This window comes from Thunnus albacares, chromosome 3, assembly GCF_914725855.1.
Source record: "Thunnus albacares chromosome 3, fThuAlb1.1, whole genome shotgun sequence".
Lineage (NCBI taxonomy): Eukaryota > Metazoa > Chordata > Actinopteri > Scombriformes > Scombridae > Thunnus > Thunnus albacares.
In genome coordinates this window covers 2,174,295-2,198,503 of record NC_058108.1, presented here as the reverse complement: position 1 = coordinate 2,198,503, position 24,209 = coordinate 2,174,295, and the positions used below count along the sequence as shown (strand labels likewise).

Sequence of the window (24,209 nt, the reverse complement as noted above, 5' to 3'; positions counted from 1 at the left end):
AATTGAAATTGTGACACTTTGGATACAGAATATAGAAGTTTTATCAAATGCAGAAAGGTTCTCCAGTAGCTTGTGAATCAGCATTAGTGCTGCTGTACTGTACATTGTACAAGTAATTCAATTAGTAAATTGGTGGATATGTGAAAAGGCCACATTAATCCTGAACAGGAAACACTATATAACAGTTAATAACTTGCAGCAGACAGCAGGGTGATATTTATAGCCTTGTATTTTTCAGCTGTAACTCTTTATTATAAATTAATGCTTCATCATGGTATGAAAGGGAAATTATGTAAAACAGTATAATATTCATCTTTGCCTGAAGATGATGACATGATGATGTTCCCGCACTGAGGCACAGATTGTCCCTGACTGTGTCTTCGACTTTGCTGCCAAATAATGTGCTGATTTGCTCACTTGAGGTCAGTGAGCCTGTAGACTCTTTTCACTTCAAAAATGTCCTGCAGTCAAAACAGTGACGAAGTGTCACTTCTCATTATCGGAAAGCTTTTCCCTCTGAGTGTGCTTCCTAAACGAGCCACCAGGAGGCAGTGTGTGACAGGTGAAATCTGTTTAGAGGTGAACCTGGTCAAATAAACCTGTATTTTGTCTTTTTTTTTTAGTTAGTTTCACTTACAAGTGAAAATGTAAATGAAACAGTTTCATCTCTCAGTGCTGCTGTGTTTTCACTCAGTGGATGGAGCTGGATCAGAGACTTGGACCACGCTGGTGTATCGCTGTAGAAATGCATCCAACACATAGATGTCAGGCCTTTTCCATTTGTGTCTGATGAAAGATTTTAATACTCAAATATATCATAAGGATAGACACTCACTCAAAACAATGTCTTGCAACTCTTTGAACTGTGCTGACACTAATACGGCCGGACATGAAAGGTTTTCCTTTTTTTTTTTTTTATGAAAGTCCTACATTGGAGGAGGAGGAGGAGGAGGGGAAGGAGGGTGGAGCTGAGACTTCTGTCCCAGATAAACACACACACACACACACACACACACACACACAGTTCCCCTCTTCCCCAGATAAGGCTTTCGGAAGTTGGAGTTTACATTGAGCATCTGGGGGAAGTCAAGGGTTAAAGAAGTTTCCCACCACTGCAGAAAGACCTTCGTCCTTTTTAGTCATCATGCCAAATCCCACAACTGTGGTAAAGGCCCCCCCCCCCCCCTCTTCTTTCACTTTCTCCTGCACAGTGTGAAACAGACACATTCACTTATTTCACCTTTACATACATGTGAAAGCACAACACACATGTTCGAGCTCACACATATACACCCACCCTACTTCCTCTCACCACACTGGGAACATGACAGAATGATCACACTTTGTCTTCCACAGGGAGTTAAACAAAACAGCCTAACATTAGATACACACACACACACACACACACACACACAAACCACCATTATCAACCTTTTTCCATCACCGTAAGATAAAAGACAAATAGTAGGATATGGGCCATCAGAGTTTAATGAAGCAAACTGCGATAACGTTGAGTCTCGGTTGACATTATCTTCATTTATCTGGTCCGTCTCCGGGTGAATCCTCCCTTTTGTTTATACAGATATCAGTCTCTGTTGTGGTTCCATTGTCCAAGAAACTGATGGGAAAATCATGTCCCTTATCTTGGCCATGAAAATGAAGAAATGAAGCCAGAGTAATGTGGGGCATGAACTATATTTTTTTGGTGGACTGATCTGCAGCTAGGGACCGCGGCCACCTGCTGTAAGCACTTTATTGCACGGCAATTGTGATACTAAGAAGAAAAAACTAGAAGAAAAATAAATGTGCGTTATTTTCTACATTTTTGAACTTGACAAGCTTGATGGCCATGTGGTTTTCACATTTTTTGCACAGTGAAATTAGGTTCTGTCTCGCTCGATGGGAGCATCTGCATAGCGAGAAGTTTATAATTACACTGGGAATGGTTTTCATGAAGAGGAACAGTTCATGTGAGGTTAGATTTTCTCCACATTCTCTGCTAATGATGTTTGGCCCACTTGTTGGCTGATAGAGGACATACTGGAGAAACAGTAATTGTTCTGTGTGTGTGTGTGTGTGTGTGTATGTACAGGCAGATGGCCGTTTGCACCACTGTCCTGCCATCTGCTGAAATCAGAAGATGAGGGGGCGCAGGGAATCATGTGTGAGGGTGTGTATCTATCTGAAATGAGCATGTGTTGGATATGAAAAATGAGAGGAGAGGGTGCAGTCTTGTCTCATATTTATGTATTTATACCAACTACAACTGATGATGCATTTCTGCATCAGCAAGTGTGTGTTGTACTCTAGGATGATACAGCAGCTTTCAGCATTTTGACATCAGGTTAAAGCATCATTCCCAATGTCATATGTTTTGATCATGTACAGTACGACAGCGTACAACAGATCTGAAATAGATAAAAAACCAACACAACTCTTTGTTTTGGCTGCAAACCTTTTCCAGCTCATGTAGAAACCATGCACAGAGGCTGGTCTGCACGAAAGGTTTCCATATCAAAAGGAACTGAAGACAGTAAGGATGTTCAGATTTAGATCTTGCAAAAGGGATGTGCAAAGTCAAGTCAAGTCAATTTTATTTATATAACCCATTATCATAAATCATAAATTTGTCCCCCCAGGGGGCTCTATATTTTGTAAAGGAATACAACATCCTCTGTCCTTAGACCTTTGATTTGGATAGAAAAAAACTCCCTAAAAAAACATTTAAAGGGGAAAAATGGAAGAAACCTCAGGAAGAGTAACAGAGGTGGGATCCCTCTTCCAGGACTGACAGAAATAGATGTTGTGTGTATAGAAAGGACCAGATAGCAACATTACAGAACTTGGATGACAAAAATATAGATAACATACTATATATCAAGAGCCTTTAAGATGTATTTAAAAATCCAATGTTACAGTATTGCACACAGGTGCACAAGTCTTAAAAATGTGTTTTGATGATACATATATAAAATGTGAATCACAATTTCAATTCAAGATTCTATAAAAACATCACGGTCTACTGAGCTGTGGTTAAGTTATGCTGAAGTGCAGTTTTAGTGCCACTTAGTCTGTTTCCAGATGTAAAATTCAACTGTGCAAACTCTCATCTCTATTTTCAGTTCAAACCGTACTTTTAGTGTATAACATAGACCTTTTTCACAGCAGACAGTTTGACTTGACAGTTAAATGTAGAGGAAAGGAAAGTAATACATCTTTTACACCTTCTGGTAAGAAGCCTTGTCACCTCTTTTGCACTTAAATACCTGCAACCTCCTCACCCCACAGATTAAAGGTCTGGATTAGACACGGGAGCCTAATGCAGACGTGCTGTTTAGCTGAATGATTGTAACTCTGCAACAATTGGCACAAACTTTAAAAGTACTTAAAATACAGTGCTGATATAGGCCTGGATCTGGCTTGCAGTGATGACTTAGGGATTTAGAGAATATGACGGCAGCTTTGTGGTTTATGGGTAATTAGCTTCTTCAAAGAACACCATCGTCTGTTGAGAAAAACGTTGGCGATGAAGCTCGGAGGAGCTTCGGGTTAGCTTTCATTGACAGTCTCGATGGGGTGAAGTGTGCGGTGATGCTACCAGGCAGACTGCAGAAATCAACAACACTCAGGAGGAGAGAGGGCAGAGGAAGGAAGCATACACACCACTGAAGATTTAGGGGAAAGGGCAAGTTGCCTCCCATAAGTTGCCTAGGATTCAGATGAAGAGTGAAGGGCTTCTTGTGAAAAAGCAGAATTTCTCTCTCGGTCTCTCTCTGCCTCACTGTATCTGCACATGGAAGGTTTCTATTATAGATAATTAGCATCATAACTGGGTTAATGTTTCTTGAAGACATGCAGAGACCGCACAGAGAGTCTAATCACAGAGCTCCCTTCGTCTTCTCCACGTTTTTGGAGTTGAGTCATCCCTGTCCCTCGCCCCCGCAGATCCAGTGAGAGGCCAGGGATTCCCCAGAAGGCCGATCCCCTCGGAGTCGCTGTGTTTATTGTTCACTGGGGAAGGCTTTAACTCCAGAATATCAGAAATAGAGAGTACACAGTGGTGTGTGTGTGTGTGTGTGTGCACCCAGGAAGCGTAGCTAGTTAGATCAGCAGCTGCAACATAGACAAACTGGTTATCTTGCCTTATCAGAGATTTGTTTCTTAGAGTTGAAGTGGAAGCAAAAGAAAGAAGGCACACACAGAGGCAGACAGGAGAGATGGCTTTTACTTGCAGTGAGAACGACAACCACGAGATGGAAACCCTCTGTGAGTATCTGGTTGTCTTTTGTGTCTGTAGGAGAGCTCGTCTGTTGTAAATTATCACTCTGCATGGGCAGAAGGGACAACTAGTTTCAATTAAAGGTATACTATACAGGATTTTCCCAAAACTTACAAATGTAATCCCTCTCAATCGTCACTTATGACCCACTAGAAATGTGTGATGCTGCCTGTATTTTCTCATTATTTTGCTGTGTTGGGGACGCATCTAGGTGTCAACCTTTTGGCAGTGGGTGTGTAGCCCCCCCCCAGCCAATAACAGTGCACAGGGTGTGAGGTTAGGACTCGTAGCGTAATGACCAGGGTACATCGCCGTCTCTGTCTCTCTCCTCTGCTCCGCTCTGCTCTCTGTCTCTGTGTCATGAATGTATAAATAGTAGCTACAGGCCTGTGTTTCCTCTTGACCGAGGGTGTGCTGAGCTACACACACACACACAGAGCAGAGAGGCCACAGAGGACAGGATGAAGCTCTGCGTTCACGCAAAATCCGGCATTGCGGCACCTTCCCGCAGGATTGTGAGGGGGTGTGGGTGTGTTTATTTGTGATGTAGAACATAACCGCCATGAGAACAATCAGAAAATAATGTTTTATTTGTCTGATTCGCGGCTTTGTTGCTGCTCTCGCTCTCTCTCTTGCTAATTGAACCGGGGAGAAGGGGCCAAACACCAACTGACAAATCCTGCATAGACTACCTTTAAGGACAAAGATGTATCCTCTTCAGATGGGGATGTGGGGAAATGGATGCACGGAAACATCCCAAGATGCTACTTGAACATTTCCCCTCCTCTTCTCTTTGTGTTTTATTGCAAACCTCATTGTTTTGTCGAAGCAAATCTGCTTACAAGACGCTATTGTGCACTTGCTTTCAAAAACCTCATTTTACTCTCCATTGGAGCAACGAGTTCTTACTTGAGTCTTACTGTGGTTTAATTTGAAAGGAAACTAAGCTTTTTAGAAGAAGTGGATTTGTTTGAGCATAATGAAAAGCAGTAAAGGCTACTCTTTCTCTCAGTCTTTCTAAGTCCTTGGTACAAGCTCTCAGTATTTAGCAGTCCAGCTGGGAAAGATCTGGTGGCTTAAAATGGACAGAAAGACACCATAAACAAACAGTCAGACCACAAAATCTGGCCAGTTTATCTTCTTTGCAGTCATCGTTATAAAAACAGCACAGAGTTTTTACAGTAAAAAGGTGATGACAAAGCAAACACATGCTTGAGTTATTGTAACCTTGAAGCGAAATGTGCAAGCTGGGGTCTGGGGAATAAACCTGGAGGAGTAAAGTATTTTAGTGTCAACATGTGAAGTAGCTCAAGATATATACATAGATTAATCCGTCTGCACTGTTAATGTATGTTCAGTGATTCCATGCAGAATGGGGTCTGGGGGGCCACTTTAGGGTGTTGAGATAAACCGTCCTCACTCATCACACACATGCTGTCTCCATTTGCACCACAGGGGACCAGATCAACCACCAAAAAAAAAAAAAAAAAAAAAAACACAACAGGAAGTCTCCAACAGACCCAGATATCTCCCCTGTCCAGGCCAAGCCAGATGTTCTTCCTCTTTCCCCTCCTCTCTCCTGCTCCTCACTCTTCCAACCACTCCTACCCCTCCACCTCCTCCTCCTCCTCCTCCTACTTCATCTCTTTTTTTTCCTCCCCCCCTTCCTTCTCCTTGCTTTCTGTGCTCCCCCCCTTTCACGGGGAGGATGTGTCACTGAGTCACTCAGTCCGCTAAGTCATGGAGATGACTCTTTTAATCTGCTCCATATGTGCTCGGTCCTGATTGGGTGGCCTTCAGCAATCAGCCCTGACCTCCAGGCCAATCACAGAGCTCCCCAATGAGGCTCCCAGCATGCAAGTCATCACCGCATATCAGTCTTCAGTTCCCTCTTCAGCCCACATGATTTGATGCAACTGAATGTTTGGTCACTATGTTTCAAAGCAGAAAATAATGACACAGTCAGGATTCCTTAATTTTAGCTTTGCAGAGCAGGAATAAGCACATGACCTCACTTTTAAAAAGGAGACTCCTTGTGGAGTTTTGTGAATAGAAAGAATATTTCAATGGGATATCTCAACCGTACAACACTCCTCTCCAGCTGTTTTCTGAAAACTGTTAACGTAGCGTAAACAGGGGCCTATATTGTACAGTATGTACTTACAGTGTCCATTACTGTACATGCACACACACACACACTTATGCCTTAAACAGTAAACCATCAATCATGGATTCTAACTGCATTTATTTACCATAAATTTTTGGCTCAAAGCTGCATTTTTAGGCTCTCACCAGAACTAATAGAATAACACCCATACAACACAGCAGATCTCTCCTTTGATCCTTGGTTCCCACAAGAGGAAATGGCAACTTCAGACTCTGGTGGGTCATGAGTGTCATATACTGACAGCATTGTTTATTGTTTAGTGAGAGTTATATGGAAAATATTCTCTTTGATAAGAAAGAGATTGTACAGCAGGAATATGTCAGTATTTTTTCCCAGAACCTTAAAGAGCTGTTCTTCAGTCTCACAGGACAGTGAAGACGTTTACTTTTTGTTCTGCTTCCATGTGAGAGATAGGCCTGTGACAGATTTAGGGTCTAGAAAAAAAGAATTTGCGAAGAGAGAGTGTGTTGCTAAACGTAATTGCATGTTTATTACAATGAATCGGTAATCCTGCTAGCTTACAAAATATTAACCAGAAAGGTCTTTGCTAACTTAAATTGAACCCAAGCCCATCATAATGCTTATAATTGTGTAGCCAAGACACAGTCCATGATTGCACAATATGTCTCACAGAGCAGGAACTGTTACTTTTCAAGATATTGACATGGAATCAAGTTTTCAATCTGGACCTGGGAGGCTAATCTCAAGCACGAGCCAATTGTGTAGGATCAATCTTATGTGAAATGAATCAGCATTAAATCAACTCTACTGCATGCAGTAGCACATCTGGACGCGTAGTGCTTATAAGACTCGTTAATGCAAAATGATAACAATGATGAATATGTGTCAATAGCGTGTAGGACAGATTACCTGCATTCATACTTCCGTACATGCACATTGTCGAGTGAGACTGCAGCCAAGTGTGTGAGGTTCAGCTCCAGCTCTGACAGGAAGGAAGCATTTGTGCTGAATGTTATGAAAACGTCTCTCAGGCTTTTAGTCTGTATGCTGGTGGAAAAATGTACAATCACGTCAACAAAGGAACAAATTAATCACTCTCCCTTTCAGTCAGTTGAGATCAAATGCATTTTATAACCAGAATTTCTTTAATCATACTATTCTTAGAAAACATCTTCTCACATGTCGACTACATTAACACATTACAGTCAGCGGGACGGCCGTGATAAATGTGAATCTCTCTGTTGTGGGTGAACCGGCACACAGGAAGTGCACCCCGAGCACTATAGATTTCCAGGGAACATTTGGATTTTGGAAGCACTTTCGTCTGATTTGCAGCCAGTATTGACTTCGGTGCGGCTTAATTCACTCAAGTTGTTGTTACATGAGTATTTCCATATTTCTGTCAGCTATTTTTAAGGAGGATCACCATAAAAAATCGAGAGAAAAAATCGAGCTTCTTTTATGTGTCTTTAGTCTTTTTGCTTAAAGAGTTTTCCTAATATTATAAATGTTCCTTTTTTTCAGTCATGGCATTAATCACAAGTCAGCCACAGTTTTAAGGGATGGAGATGAGTGTGTGTGTGTGTGTTCGTCAGAGAGGAAAAGGGGAGAGAAAGAGAGCCATAAAGGAGCTGGATTGAAAGAGAGAGATGACCAAATATTTTCAGCCTGCACACACAGACATAATCCAATACCCTCCCCTGTGAAACAAATCAGTGGGAGGGAGAGAGCAGATGGACACACACAAGGATGGAGAAGTAAAAAGGATATCGCCTCTTGACTTCTACTTACAGGCGCACGCACACACACAGACACACACACATAATGAAAGTGAATGTTGCTGTATTTGGCCATAAACACAATCCTCTACTGTCCTTCTCTCTGCTTTTACACACTCACACACACACACACACACACACAGCTTTTCCTCAAGTGGGTTTACTTAATCACACGTGGTTTGAGCTAGCCTTCTATATCCACAATGTTCCCCATTCACTTTCTCTTGAATGAGGGGTGTGGCATGCCGAATGCCTTCCTAGCCACTTGGGATGGCGGTCACATGACAGTGCTGTGGGGGCGTGGCGAAGGCAGCAGCAGCAGTCCAGCCTCACCAGCTGGAGCTGTGATTGAGAGGGGAAGAGAGTAGGAGAGGAAGAGAGAGAGAAAAGAGGAAAGAGAAGAAGAGCAGGGAAGGGTTGGGTGAGTTGATTTTTATGTTTGCCGTGTGCTTTTTTGTCTTGAAACAAGAGCTGTGAAAGATTCTGGACAGAGGAGAAAGAGGGGTTAAAGAGGGAGGGAGAAACAAACAGAAGGGGGGTAGAAATTGATTGGTGCTCTTGGTGTCAAAGTTTGTTTGCCAGGTGTCTTGTGTGCGCTGTGTTGAAAATGAACTTTTGAGGCTGAGAGGTGGGGAGTGAGTGTGTTTTTGGCAGGAGATCTGTAGAAAACCCCTAATTTAGCGTGCATGCCTTGCACTATCTCATTTCTTTTATTTTTTTTCTCTCTCTATCCATTCCCTTTCCCATTGTGCAGGAGTTTGGGGGGTCAGCACGACCACTTTCTCCCCCTCCTCCTTGCATACTCTCCTCCTCCTTCCCCTCTCCTATTTCTTTCTCCCTTCCCCTCCCATTGTGTCTTCAGCTCTGGAGCATGCATGGATAATCAATCTGCTATAATGGGACAAACAGAGTGTTGACCAATCAGGACAGACCTTATTACTCTTTTTTTTTTTTTTTTTAGGTCTCCAAGGTTCTCTTTGGTCATTTTTTCTTCTTTAACCTCAGCTCTCTTCACATCACAAAAGTGTATCTAGGCTGACTTTGATCCAGTGCAGTGGATTATCCAGGCACTGATGGAGCCGAGCTGTTTTGATGTTATTTAATTTTGACAATCCCTTGTGTCTGCTCTTTTATAGAGCTTGTTGCCAAGTTCAAGGAGAGTTGAGGAGTCAAACAGGTCGTTTATTCTCTGTGACAGTTTTGCTCTTCCAAGGGGAACAGTAAGAACTCCTCTCTTCTCCTAACTCTTTGTCAGTTGCTTCCGGTGGGAAGCAAAACAGGTTGTGGTTCATCACTTAACTTTAATCTTTTTTGCCTCGGAGGCCAGCGAAACTTTTGAAAAATTAGTCACCTTCCATGTTTTCAGTGTATCACATGGTCTACTTTTACCCCACTGTGCAGCACTTGTGTTGAATAGTTGCTTTGTTGGATGCTGCACCCAGAAATCCCAGTCAAGTCTTTGACCTTAAAGTAACATTTATTTAAGAAAACAACACATGCTTACACAATGGCTGTGCTTTCTTTTCCATTTGCAGTCCAGTCATGTAGAGGAATCATCAGAGGTGTTCTAGATATCCTTGTTTTGCACCGACCAACCACGTTGTATCGTCATCATTGACAAGAACAATGATGCATTTGACCTTATGCCTTGAGACTGCTGCATGAATAAGGCTGCATTCACATTACAGACCTTAATGTCTTCCACTCCCTCCTACCATAGACCCATTTTTGTCTTTTTTTAGGGTGGGACGGGGGATATTTAGGAGGAGATAGCAGGTCAACAGTATACGCCAGCTAGATGTGGTATACATCATCTGAAAGCTGGAAACCTGAAGATCAATCTGTAATAAACATTGTGTTTTGGTAAAGGGAAGACTTGTGGGTAACCTATCTTAAGGTGAGAGGTCAAGGGACCCTAAAACTGAGCTCGCTACATCCTCTGAAAGACTGAAAGTAACGTTGGCTCAGGACGCCGCGGCGTCCTCGGGGGAGTTTAGGAGGTTGAGGCTTAATTCCAATTTTTTAGTCAGATTCAATCTTTATGTTTTGATGGTTCATGTTTGTAAGCGACATGTATCCGGCTCTGAAATGTGAGCCGCATGCGTACAAGAATAACAATGATAATGTAAATATGAGCAACAGTCAGATCATAAACATGGATGACGCGGCTGTGCTAGCATTACGATAACTTCCTTCCAGTTTAAATAGAAGCTTCCTTGTCTTCTCCATTGACCCCCGTTGTTTTCATCTGACAGTGCAAACAATCTATTATTAAATTAAGAAATTAATTTGGATTTTTTTTTCCCCCCCCACAGTAGTCAGCCTGCCTTTCTAACGCTGCCTCATATCTGATTTACATTTACATTTAGCATCATTATAACATGCTATAATAATGGGTGTCAGTTAAAGCCACTCAGCCATTGTTTGCATGTTGCTAATCACATTAACCCACTGATGATAAGTAATTCAATCACTGCAGATAAACACTTCATTAGTATTGTTTGGGATCAACGGCATGAAATTCACACAGAGGTTTTTTTTTTTTTTCTTGCTGTGATTAAAAGTCTGATGTCATGAAACCAACCCTAATGACAATGAGACATTGTGGGATGCAGGTGCACTCAAAGATTTCAAACCTGATTTTTTTCAAAGGGATATCCACTGCTGACTAGAATTAACCTGTTGTTCCCATCATGTGAGACAGTTCTGTGTACTTTTGTGTTTTAGACCAAAGAATTCACCTTGAAGGCAGCAGAGCTAAGAGGAGAAGCATGAACATGTTTTACAGTAAACAACCAGGCTGTTTGTCTGAAAATATTCTTTCCCACATTACAGAATGTCTTCATAGACCTCTAGATAATTGTTTCCATGTGTATAGTCTCATATGCTGTCTTCTTTTTCTGTTCAATCAGCAAGTGAAGAATGTAGTTCATGTGTTATTGTTTCTGGTTTACCTCCATCAGCAGTTTGTTGTAGGGAATTCTTTCTAAAACATAGTTGACACACAGAGATACTATAAATACATTTCTCACTCAAAATCTATCCTGTAGAGTTCGAGAATCTGGCTGTGATGGAATGTTTTTATTTTATAAATGATTTTTTTTCTACATGTATGTCTCAGAAGGTAAGAATATGTCACATCCTGTCAGAGTTTATAGGTCATAGGCCTGCAGACGCTGGACGCTTGGAGGTTTGAGGTGACCTCATCTACAGCGATGTGGCAGTATTATGCCTCAAGGCATGATGGGTCGTCCATTATTATGTTTTTGAATCTGGGATGATAATTGGAAATTACAGAAACTGGTCTCTAACTCCTAAACATGTCACATTTATTTACATTAGAATCCATTTGAAGCTCGCATTTGTGAGAGCTTGTTATTTTACAGAATGACAGTCCTTAATGGAAACATATCATACACATTTACAAGTCTATATTTTTAATCATTGCATGATTTACAGTTCATTTACAGTTATTTAACTCTTACTGACCCTTTATGCAGCCCCTCAGTTCAGCCTCTGTATAGCAGGATGTATAGCTCCCGTCTCTTTCAATGAACCCACACAGGCAACGTCAACAAACCATGAAACAAACTGTAGTAGTAACGATTTCACTTTCTCCTTCTTTACTTGAATGTCAACTTCTCAAACACACCCGTACATGTTCGAGCGGAATCTGATGCGAAATATGAGAGTGGACAACGTGAACAACCCATGTAACAACCTTAGCAACAGAGCTACAGGACAGACAGCCGTTTATGCTTTTTGTGGTTTTCTGTTATTTATGAACTGTTACGATGTCGGATATCTATGTTAAACATGGTCAAAGTTCCAAAAGTTGAAGGAGAATTGCACAGGGGGAATTTCTACACACATTAACCTCAAGTTTTGGAACTTTGACCTTGTTTAGCATAGATATCTGACATGGTAACAGTACATAAATAACAGAAAACCACAACAACCACAAAAAAACAGAACATGTCATTTAACAGTACAGATCATCTGTTGGTTTCTGTATAGAAATATAGAAACATTTGCATCTTAAACTGCAACATATTAACTGTTTCTCCAGTTTCTTTCTCTGCTGCTGTTGACGCTTGGATTCATAGACGTAGTTGTAGATTTTGGCATCATTTAGAGAAGATTTTTCTTTGACTATTTCTAAGAGATATGAGCAGCAGTTTCATTCATTTCCAAACATCTGGTGGTTTTCCTTTCACTGAGGCCTCAAAACAGAATCGTTAGACTTCTGTTACTGCTTCTGTCCCCTCTCATGTATCTCCAAACATTAAAATGTATTAGAGGTATAATAGTGAACTAATAAAAAGACAAAGCCAGCGGTACATTTCATGTGAAACTAAGTGGTGAAGAACTATCTCCGAGTCGGCTCTGAACAATGCGATGCTTCTCATTTCCTCTCATTAAGCGCTACACAGCCTTCAGCGATGAAATATTCGAACCAGCCGGCTCCTTTCCCACTTCATACTTGGTGGTTGTGTGATTTACTGCACACGGGCTCTGTTTGTCCTTTACCCTGTACCAGTTTCTCTACTGCAGCTGCGGATGGGTCTGTGGCTGGACCCTCCTAGTTCCCCTTCCATGTTTCTCAGAAATGTTTGGGCTTTGAGTTACGGCTGTGGTCGGTTAGCCTTTACAGTACTGAAAGCTGCCCAGATCAGCGGGCTCTCACAATGCTACTCGGCACCACAACGACTCCCCTGCTGCGTTCGGCTTTGCTTTCTCATTTTTCTCAGTTTCTACTTACAGCTATCGATCCAAACTGTGCTCGCTCTTGTTGTGTTTTTCCGCCTGTTGCTGTTATTGTAGCATTTATTTCACATTTCTCTCCGGGCGAACCTCACTGACCCCTCCATCTACAGCTCCTTTTCTCTCCTCTCTTCTCACTCTTTAAATCTTTTTTGAGGCGTTTTGGGACAAGTCATTATCTCCACTCCCAGAAGTTTCCATGTGGAGAGCTGTATTTTAAACACCGAGCAACACCATCTGCTTTGCTCCATGTTAGGCCAGGGGTCGCATTCTCCGTGGGCCGACACGACTGACGCAACACTGAAAGATGAAGTGGGTTGGTAGCATTCTTCGGTTCCTTTTCAGAAGTGTCGATGTCTTGTCTGCGCCAGCTGCGACTGTCCTAGACGTCACCGAACTTCACCGAACCTCATCGTCTTACATGGTGGGGAGTTGTTATGATGGAGAAACATGTCAGGGGGTTTTTTTTTAATCAGCATGTTCTGCTGGTTTCAAAGTACGGATGAGGGATTGAATTAGAGGGATTTCCTCTTGGATGTACATGACAGCCCGCAGTGACAACCTCCTCCATCCTCCCAGCTCCACTCTGTCGACCTCACTCTGTCACTACCTACTGTAAACACACCGTCATGTTATCTCCCTCACACAGAACGCAGCGTAGCGTTAAGCTATTGGCCTGTGCTCCTTTTTTTTTTAAAAAACATGCATACAGTTGACATTGAAGTCAACTGTGCCAGGCAACAACTGGCAAATGCTTTCAAAAAAAGACTTTGTGTTTCAGAACTGTGGTTGGCTCAATATCAGACCGTTACAGGGTGTAGACAAAATAATACGAACACCTCTTGGAAAGAGACTTTGAAGGGAAAAAGACATTTGAAGCTAGTACCATTGTAATCACTGCCGCGATATTAGCTGTTGTGACTGCTGTCCATATGTTTAGCCTATGACTGTAGCAACTGACATGAAGACTTTCACACTTGACCAATGCACCTGTGATTTGGGCACCGTCATGTGTTTTAAACCATGAATAGGCTGATTGCCAGGCGTCTGTATAGCTGACTAATGTTGCTAATTGGCATCAACCCAATATGGACCACACTTGTAGTGTTTGTAGTTTTTATTGCTTCAAATTTTTTGCCATTTTCTCTTCAGCTTTTACATTTATTTTTTACTGCTTCTCCAAGTGTAGTTTAAGTTCATCTCCATCGTTACAGCTGTTTTGCAAATGTTGTTCGGTCTCTATGCTTTTATATCAAATTGATGTTAACTTAAAAAGAACATCTGTTGTAAGGACTTGCTGACATGACCTAAAGGAGTTTTTTTTTTTTTTTTTTTTTTAAAAGTTCTGCCTGTGAAACATACTTATAGCTTTAACGATCTGAACTCGAATGCACAGCGGGTGTGAGCCGTACGCTCTGCACAACAGATTGTGAGCCTTATTGTCACCGTTGGGGGGTAAGCCACTGTTGTGTCGTACTGCGTTCCACTAAATGTATTAATATCATTGCTCATTTCCAGGAAAATAAGGAATTAAAATAGAAAATGGTAGTTATGTGTTTAAAATAGTTTTGAAAATGGTACAGTAGTCATGTGTTTAAAATAGAACTGACTCTGGCTGAAAAAAGCTCTCTGCCTGACCGTCTTCATAAAACGTCTCCATTAAAATTTGTAGATGATATTAAATTGTGCATATGTTAATCCTGTGACACACTTATCACTGTCAGTCAACTCTTGTGCTTCCCTCTTCTTTCTGGATGCTCCATCTGTCTCCGCCAGACGGCAGCAGCCATAAAACTTACTGATCTCCACCTTTTTTAGAGGGAGCCACCAAGGGGACATTGGAAATGTCATCTCCGGTTTTAAAAAAAAAAAAAAAAAGAGAGAGAGAGTGAGAAGAGAGAGGGAGAGAGGAAAAAAATAGTGGACAGCAGAGACACACATACGCACACACAGGAAAAGGAAAATTGCAACTGAAGTGAATCAGGGCAGAGATTCAGGGGTTTCATAGGAGCCATGTTTTTAAAAAGTAACGGCGCTTTCAAATAGCAGAGAGAATTTAAGAGCTGTCAGTAACGGTGTGAGTGGAATAACAGATATGATACCTTCTTTTCCCAAAGCTCAACCCCCCAAGGAGTGACTGGACAGCTTTTGACCATATGCTTAGACTTGAAGGCGAGGATGAAGAGAAAAAAAACCCAAGTTACCTCGTTTAACTACAAGCATCACCACCGGAGAGAGAAAAAAAATGAATTTGTCCACTTGATAAAAATTGTTTTATCTGTGACTTACTTAAGAAAACGAATGATCAAGATTTGGGCATCCCACAAATTTTCTCATCAAAGATAGTATTGTTTGCTAGACGGCTGTTATTTGTAGTAAACAACCGCACTCATGACCCACATGACTGAAAATAAAATTCAGGCGAATCCAATGCGGATAAAAAGACCTTTCTTGTCCTCAGTGAAGGACTACTTTAGGGTTAAAGCTGCAACTCTCCATCTGATTACTGATTTTTGGTTTTCTGATGTGTCTCAATGGAACAAAACTCATTTTATGTGCCTGCTACAGAGAACACGAGAAAATAATTTATTATTGTTGAGGCCTCATTTCCTCGCAACTGTATCCGGCTGCATAACAGCAGCCGGATTTTCCAAACATTCATCTTAAAGGTGGAACAAAAGAGTAGCATGAATGCAGCGTATATATATTGAAACTTTAGGATGGTAAAAACTGTTTGAATCCATGACTAAAAAACAAATTATGGTCAGCTATAAAATCCCCTGACACAGGCCAGTTCCTTATGTACAGTCAGTCATCAACCGCACCACTTAAACAGTTCACTCGCTTCAAGACTAATTACATGTTGCGTCTGCCATGAATCAGTTTACTGATTTTCTTCTGTCTCTCTCTCTTTAATCCCCTGTTTCTTTCCCTTTCTGCAGCACATTTACCATACTGATATTGTCATACGAAAAACCTTTCTTCTTGCGTAATTTAAAGCAGGGCTGAAAAGTGGTGAAGTGGCAGTCATGGACCGAAGGAAGCTGAATTTCTTTGGTATTTTTAGGGGGCTTCTCCAGAAGACAATGAAGGCTTTGTTTCTAGCTGTGGTGTGATCGAGTTTCACTCGGTAAATATTAAATGTAGGGTTGGATGTGATGTGCCTGATGGGGTTTTAATGAAGGGCTTTAGAATAGAGTGTTGAGTTATGTGTAGATATGAAGCGGGGAGGGGTTATAGTGAAACAGCGGTGTTATGGTGAAACAGCAGATCGTACTGTATCTGATCGAAGGGGAACACTGTGTTAGTTTTCCAGGAGGGTTAGATTACAGGGCAGTTAAAGGAAGGAACAAAGTGGGTTTGATGCTTCAGGATAGCGGTTATTGAGTTCTGTCAGCTGAATGTTTACATACTTAGTTTTCAGTGATGTATTACTTTTCTATGAAGGTCGAGGCGAGGCAAGAAATCTGCCTGACAGCAGTTTTGTGTTTTTTGGTCTCCGCAGAGCTATGCAGGCATTTAGGATTAAGAAAAAAGGAATTCTTCTTTAATGTTACCGAGGCAACTATACGAATACAGTCTCAAAAAACTGCACATGATCTTTTGACAAGTCTTACCCCGTCTACATTAATGTAGAGATTACAACCGAGAGGCAGTAGTAGAAGTGTGCAGCCTTTCAGAAGACAGCAAGAAGAAAGATGGTTAGCCGAAATATTCCTCTTGGAAACTGAGAAAAGGAATAATAAGGTATTAAAGAAGTTCCTCCAGCGATTTAGTATTGTGCTTCCATATAGTTGGAGGACTTTTGGTGGATGGATTTTTAAGAAAATGGTAAAGAAAAAAAATGATGCAGCAGAAGGCAAGATATCCTAACTTTTATTCCCCAAAGTCACGGCGTCTCATTCAGGCTAGCCTCTGTTCAACTAGCTTGTGTAACTCACTACAATCTCTCATTAAGCCTTTCTTTCATCTGTCTTCCTGGGGTTTACTTTCCATATCCTACGGCAACTCAGCATCCACTTGCCATCAGAAGAATTACTTTGTGAGCACAGAAAAAACTACAGCTCCCATGAAAAAACTACAAGCGCAAATACTTCGTAACTTGGTCCGTTCATATTGGTAGCATTTTTCATTAAATCCTCCCTACTTGGTAAATGTCCACACCTTTCAAACATCACAGCTCCAGTTTTTAATGCAGACTTTCTGATAAAAAAAAAATTGAAGTCTCTGAGCCAAGCCTACATTACCTTGGTGACGTTATTGTCTCAGACTTGACAATACTCCCCTCTGACACTGTTTACATTGCTTTCACAGACTATGTAGTACTCGTCATAATGAATGAACTAATCTTCATGTGCAAAATTGGACGGGTTGCCCCTTTTTAAGCAACAAACATTGCTAGTGCGGAAGTTAACGCTGTGGTTTTGTCTGCAGCAGAGTCCTCATGGGCAAACAGGAAACCAAACATCTACCATGAGACACTCAGCAGGATGTCTTTATTACTGTATGGGTGACATACAAACACTTTGAAATACAGGAACTTTTCACCAACAAGACAACAACACCGATTATTTTGCTTTGCAGAGAATATAGCTTTAACTGCTCTAAAGATTACCTAATGCAGACCATATACACACAGGGGTATGTTATCTTCTGAAATGTATTATTTATATATATATATATATATATATATATATATATATATATATATATACATGTATGTAAATGCAAATGATAAAACCTCAAATAACCCCCATTCAACTTCAAGTGCCCTCATTTGGAGATAAAGGACTGGAGTCATCTCTTTGATGGGATCTATCCATTCATGCAAAGAGAGGGCCTGAACTCATCTCCATTCATTAAACAAAGCTCTAAAATCAGCTAATCCTAAAGTGCCGCTTTTTCATGTCACGAGGTTAAAAAAAAAAAAAATCATCCGATAAGTTTATTTATTGGAAGAAATCTTCACTCTTGACATCTGTTTGCAATTGAAGCAGGTTTCATTTGGAGCGTTTGTATTGATGAGGCAAGAATAGAAGCAGGCCAAATATTTTAATGTGTTTTCCTATATTTTTCATTTGAATGAACTGTGAACTCCCCTGGCTCACTGTCTTGGCTTGTTTTTGGCTTGCGTTAAATAAAAACGGAATTTTATTCCACAGGAGTCTTACATGTTGGATACATTGCTCTAGTTTGATGCATCGTTTGTGTCTGTCTCATTTGAGTGTAACACAGAACAGTTTGGATTCAACTGTTGAGGCTACTGAGTCGTGATTTGAGTCATAGCCTACTAGATGTCTCTTGTAGTGAACTTACTCATCCAGAAACGTAGTTTGTCATGGCAAATGTTGTTAATGCTTTCTTTGTTGAACATTACAATGCTCCGATGCAGATCTAACTCATGAAAAAAAAAAGAACTTTAGAGGCTGTTGTGGTTGCAAATGTCAGGCCTCTCACTTGAGTACACGAGGCACATAAATGATTATATAAAAACAAAGCAGTGGACGATGTTTGCAAATGGCCAGCTCATCCACAGCCTTGAGAATGAAAGAGGTTTCATTAGCAAAGCAGCGCTGTTGGAAACAAAAATGCTCAACTGGACCAAATTAGAAGGAGAAGTAAATATCAAAGCAGCGGGGTGGTCGTCAGGCTGGGTAACACTGCATGTGTTAATGTGTGTTTGTCTCTGCCAGAATGTGACTGTTTGTCTATTCTCAGAGAGCTACAATGTAAGCCTGCAGATGGCCTGAGGCTGGAATGGTCACAGTGCCCAGGAGACAGTTTGGCTGCAGACCTGGAGTATGTCATTAGAGCTAATCTGCATTCTGCCCTTCAAATGGCTACTGATGCAACTGAGCTCAACGCGAAAGTGTTCAGTGGAGAGTTAGCCAAATGACTCTTTGTGACAACTTATGCAAACATTTGCAAACACATCTCGCGGGCTAAAGATAAATCGATCCAAATACCTCAGGAACATTGTATCGATTCCAAGGCTCTACATTTCTGTGCTGGGTTTCTTGAGGACAACGGTGCAGCACTAAATTAACTCTGGCCCACCACGATGCAGTATTCACAGAAGGTTCATATTACAGCATGGATTGAACTGTATCATTGAATGTTAGGATTGCCTGTTACTGATAAAATCAATGCCCTAGAACAAAGGGAAATTGCCTCTTTGGTTATGAAATCTATTGTGCAAAAACATCTCATATTCTGAACATTTACTGACTGACGAAGGGCACAGAGGGGATGATTTTTCTTATTCTCCTAAGATTTTAGCAATGGATTTATTGAGTTTTGGTTAAGCCACATATGGTATCACAGCACAGTTCATCTGTCTGGGAAATGAAAGTTGGAAAGACTAAAACATACAATGGAGCCGGTTGAAGGGTTGAAGGTGTGATAAACCCTCACAGTCCAACATTGTAGCTTTTTTGTCTTGCTTGGAGAAGAAAAAGGTATTGAAAGATATTTCAGCCGAGCGATACACACAGGAGTTTAAGATATTTAAGGTGTGCAAGTGTGTAGAACAATGAGGTTGTGATGTTAGTGCATGTTCATGTGCACATAATGAGTGTGAAAATAGTAAAGGTGATGATTTTTTGAAATATACCATCAACACAGTTTGTAAAGGTGTGTTTCTGTTTTTTTGTGTGTGTAAGTCCCAGTTGTTGCCATTAAATTAAAAGCCCCCGCGGTGCTGGAGAGGCTGCATTAAGTGGTTATTAGTTCCACTTCTCTCAGGACAAAAATCACAGAGAGCCAAACACTAAAGCTTTTTTTTTTTCTTGTGGAAAGTTTGTACTTGCAGTTGTAGTAAAAAAAAACTGGAAAATTGATACTCTAAGCGAGATCAAATGTCTCTTACAACCTCCCACTGTCTCATCTCCCTCTATCTCACACTTTCCATCTTATCTGAGCGGGAGAGTCGATACCAGAAAATACGGTCATGTCTGCATTATTTATGTTCACATCACCAACAGGCACAAAGGTGCAAAAACATGTTACAGGCAGGCTGTTGCTGTGTCATGTCAGCCCGACAAATCAAAAGCACAAAGGCTTCTATGTTCAGCAACAAAAGCTTATAGATGCTGGCATTTTGAACTCTCACTTTTCTGTTATTTGAGAAAAATAATAGACCCCAAAAAAAAGAGCCTAAACTATTCCAGGTATACTGTACCTGTCTGCAGGCTGCTCACCCAGAAAGAAAGAAGGATATAAGCTGTCTCCAGTCAGCTTCAGGTATATACACTTGTGGTTTGTAATGTCTGTGACTGCAAACCTCACACACACACCATACCACAAGTTTCAGTTATAGCACAGGAAATGTTGTCTCCTCCTACATCAGGAACAGTGCGAGTCTGTGCTAGCTTGTTTTGTGCTTTAGTTTGCTTGTTGCAACAGTGCCTTGGCACACGGCCCTTCATCTTCTAGCAACTGATCCTCAAGTGAGGTAAGCTGTGATTTGTAGTTGGCAGCTCTTTCTCCCAACAATGTCTGTCTATTTTGTCTTCCTAATTCTTTAATGATTATGGGATTCACCTCTAATCTACAGCTGTGCTTGTCAGTTAATTGTTAACGTCCATTGACAATTTACTGGCAATTTCTTTCTGAAAAGTCTGAATTGCTGTCTTGCTGTCTGTCTGTGCTGCTCACAAGAGGTTGTTGCAGGTTGAAATTTATATTTTTATTATTTAATATTAAGGAGCAGATGTGCTCCTGGTCTCATATGATTTATTAATTAGTTTAGTTACAGTGCACTGATGTAAAGATTGCTGAAAAAAAACCGAAAAAATCTTTTTGCAACAGTGAGTGGGAAATTTGTCACGTCATGGTGAGTGTGCACACACATCTGTTTGTCTCCCTGGTGGTACAGGTTCTTGAGGTTTTGTACATGATAGATTGTCTTGTATAAATGGCGGTTGCTCATAAATGTGCATTTTAAAACTGGTGTATCCTGTTTCACACAGGAAATGAACAGCTCAGATCTGTATCTTCTATGGTCTTCACACTTTGTGTTGTGTGTGTGTTCTGTTCTCTACAGTTAATATGATCTCACTTGCATTTGTGTATTAGGTGATGCAGTTGCTTTGTTAAGTCGCTGCCTACATTTTTTTATAACCAGTTTAGTTAATTACTTTGTAGACTGAACTGCACGCTGCTGGAATACCATTTTGCATTTTATAACGTAGAAATCGGCATTAAATCTGTTTTTTCTTTCTTTTTCTTTTCTCTGTTCTATGCATCCTTCAGGGTCAGAGGTCAATCTGAGCCACGGCAACATGTCTGAATCCGCAAAGCCCCACCAACCTAACCCACAGGGTAAGGGGGAGAAAACCCATGGCAGCGACTTCAGCTATGTCGGCATCGACGCCATACTGGAGCAGATGAGGAGGAAGGCCATGAAACAGGGCTTTGAGCTCAACATCATGGTTGTGGGTGAGTCTGATACGCACATCGACGCTATCATTTAATGAAACACTCGGTTAGTTTGATTCGTTCGTCTGCAACTTGAGTTCCCAAAAGCGGGATGCATGAGTTGACATAGAACAACTTCTGCATTAATGAGGTTTTTGCTCTTTATAGTCTGAAAAAAACAATCTATTCACAATATCCTAGAGTTCCTTCAGAAAGTGTTCAACCCCCTTGACTTTTCCTGCATTTGTGGTATTATTTTGTCTAATTAACCTCGGGTCTCCCACAAATTACATTCATATGTAACTAATTTGCAATAGTAATTTACCTTCATTGGCAACATTTAGTGCCATTACAGGAAGCAGTGTGACAATAGCAGAGTGAAAAGTGGATGTGAATATTTTCCCTACCCTGAAAGTCCAACTGAAATTAAACTGCAGCATACAGTACATGTCTGCTCTGTAAGTCACCTGTCTCATGTGCTCCATCAGTCAATCAGATGCCAAAAAGGAGAAATATATATTTTAAATTCTTCGATTTCATGATTGTGCTCCCCAGTTTTCTGCTTACATGGCTGGAGTCCTTGCATTCGATACAGCAAATCAAATTTTGTATAAAACGATAATGTGGCATTCTACCATAAGTAGAACAGATGGTCGCACTGAGCCTGATTGCATCCTGCTACACAACACAAGAGCCACGAACAATACCCTGTTGTTCTCATCTAACTTACAAACATGAGCAAACATCTAGAGCCGCAGCACATTAAACCGCATGTAGATGTAGCTGCAAATGTCACTTTGGACCTGTTAGATGCTGGTTTGGTCATTGAGCTTCAAAATTCCTGTCTACCCGTGTTTGTTTAATATCTATTTTTTTTTAAGGGGTATTTCAGCTAACAAATGTGTGGCTAATGCAATATCATTACATACTGTATATATGAGAAAAGGTGGTATGGTATCAGTAGTATGGTGTATGATTGGCTTAGTTACCTTCTAATTCAGCCTGACCTAGAGCTTGACATTGAGCTTGATTACGACTTCATGTTAGGTTTGGATCAAACTCTATCTTAAAATCTAAATCAACACAGATGTCTCCAACAAGACCTGAGGCTGTAATTGCTTCCAAATGGGTTATGTTTATGACAGTTATTGATTCAGCGCTGAATTCAGCAAAAAAAGATCAGATGGTGTCCATTATAAAAATTTGCAAATTATGCTGCAACACCATAAAATGCAGAACAAAGCAAGTAGCAAGTTAGGCTCTGTTCTTTACGCCAAAAAAAGTAAAATGCAGTATACAGTTCGGCACTTAACTCACACCCATATTGACACTGTCACATTAAGCAGGAAGTCATGCAATGCACGCTTAGTTTGCACATTCTCAGACCTAGAAAAAACCTTTTTTTTTCTTATTACATTTATCATGAAAGCTCTACAAATCTTCCATACTCCTCAGCTGTCCTTTGATGCAAAAAAAAGCAAAGAAAAGAAACAATGTGTGTGTGTGTGTGTGTTTGGATGTGTGTTTCTTCCTCAGCCAGCACGGTGCCTCCCTGAACAAGCTCTTTTTCTTTGTGTGTCTATGATGTAACCAACAAACACGCATACACACACTGGAGTGGATAAAAAGAGGCTATCAGGCAGAGAAAGTGGCATAATGACGGCGATTACTCTGACAAGCTGAAGCATACACTCCTGAGGGAGCGCTCACACTTCCTTTAAAGAGCTGCAACACACCGCCTGTTAGGTGCCACCATCAAGTCTGTGTACACTCACACGTTTGCACACACAAGTATCCATGCAGGCAGCTGTGTAATGTACATACATGTGTGCAGGCACACATAAAATAGAAAGTCATGCATGTTATTCTCAGAGAAAGGAATGTCAAAATGTGTTTTAACTTTCATAGAAATACAATTTGCGCAATAAGAGTGTGTTGAAAAACCTCAACAATGTCCTGATATAAATTTTTAAGCCTTGGTGTTTGTTTGGTTCATGTTGGCATATTTACTGAATGCAGTCAGTTTGATTTTACGCCCGGCATGGTGTTTTGTGCACACAGCTAGCCTGGCATGTCAACACAACTCCAAGGAGACATCTGCAAAAAATGACAAACAATGATTTGTTGCATATGGACTGATATTGTTCATCAAAAGAGGCATAATAGCTTTATGGATGCTGGGGAATGAAGTGAAAATGTAAGACAGTTTTTGTGAGAAAGTGATGGCAGTGTAGTGTGACTCAGTGAATATTTATTTGTGGGAATAAACAAAGTAAAGTACAAAAGTCAAACAACACTGTCTTTAATCTTTCTCAGATGTGCATCATTGTTGCAGGCAACCTGCATTTCTACATCGCGAATACTTGCCTAACACCTCATCGGAGTCATATTTCTCACCTCAAGGCCAGAACTGACCTGCCTTTTAGGTTTGGCTTATCAAATTCTGAGAAAAAAAACATCTAAATCCCTTTGTGTATTAGATGTTTGACTTTCTTTCATCACTCTTCAGTCACTGGGTTGCATGAGATCGTAAAGGTGTCCACCCCTTACACAATGCACTTAGATACTTTGTTAGATTCTTGGTTGCTACACAGGATAAAAATATGAAGTGTAAAAAGCAAAGCACCTTTTGTGACTCTAGTTTCTGTCTCTTTGATGGTTAGTGAGGACGTGAAAGGTTAGAGTAGCTGTGGTCTTGGTTCTGTCCCTTGTGGTCTCCTCTACGAGATACATTTGCCTAATCCCTGCCCTCAGCCAGCTGACCTTTTGATTCCCACCACGCAGCCAGGGCAGCCAGGGCAGCCAGGGCAGCCTGGGTGTCTCCTTGTGTGTGTGAGTGTGT

The 24,209-nt window shown here is 41.0% G+C and overlaps 1 protein-coding gene across 7 annotated transcripts in view; it reads left to right on the top strand.

The window, feature by feature from the left end:
* Positions 1-24,209, top strand: part of sept9b (septin 9b) — a 72,799-nt gene that overhangs the window by 34,437 nt on the left and 14,153 nt on the right. For 4 of the 7 annotated variants that reach the window (XM_044345743.1, XM_044345742.1, XM_044345741.1 and 1 more), the window contains one exon: positions 21,203-21,388. In XM_044345743.1, the coding sequence (XP_044201678.1) occupies positions 21,203-21,388 (186 nt within the window). Of the gene's footprint in view, positions 1-4,202; positions 4,267-8,520; positions 8,607-20,302; positions 20,403-21,202; positions 21,389-24,209 lie in introns of those variants that run through there. The other 3 variants (XM_044345744.1, XM_044345747.1, XM_044345746.1) reach the window with 3 other exon arrangements.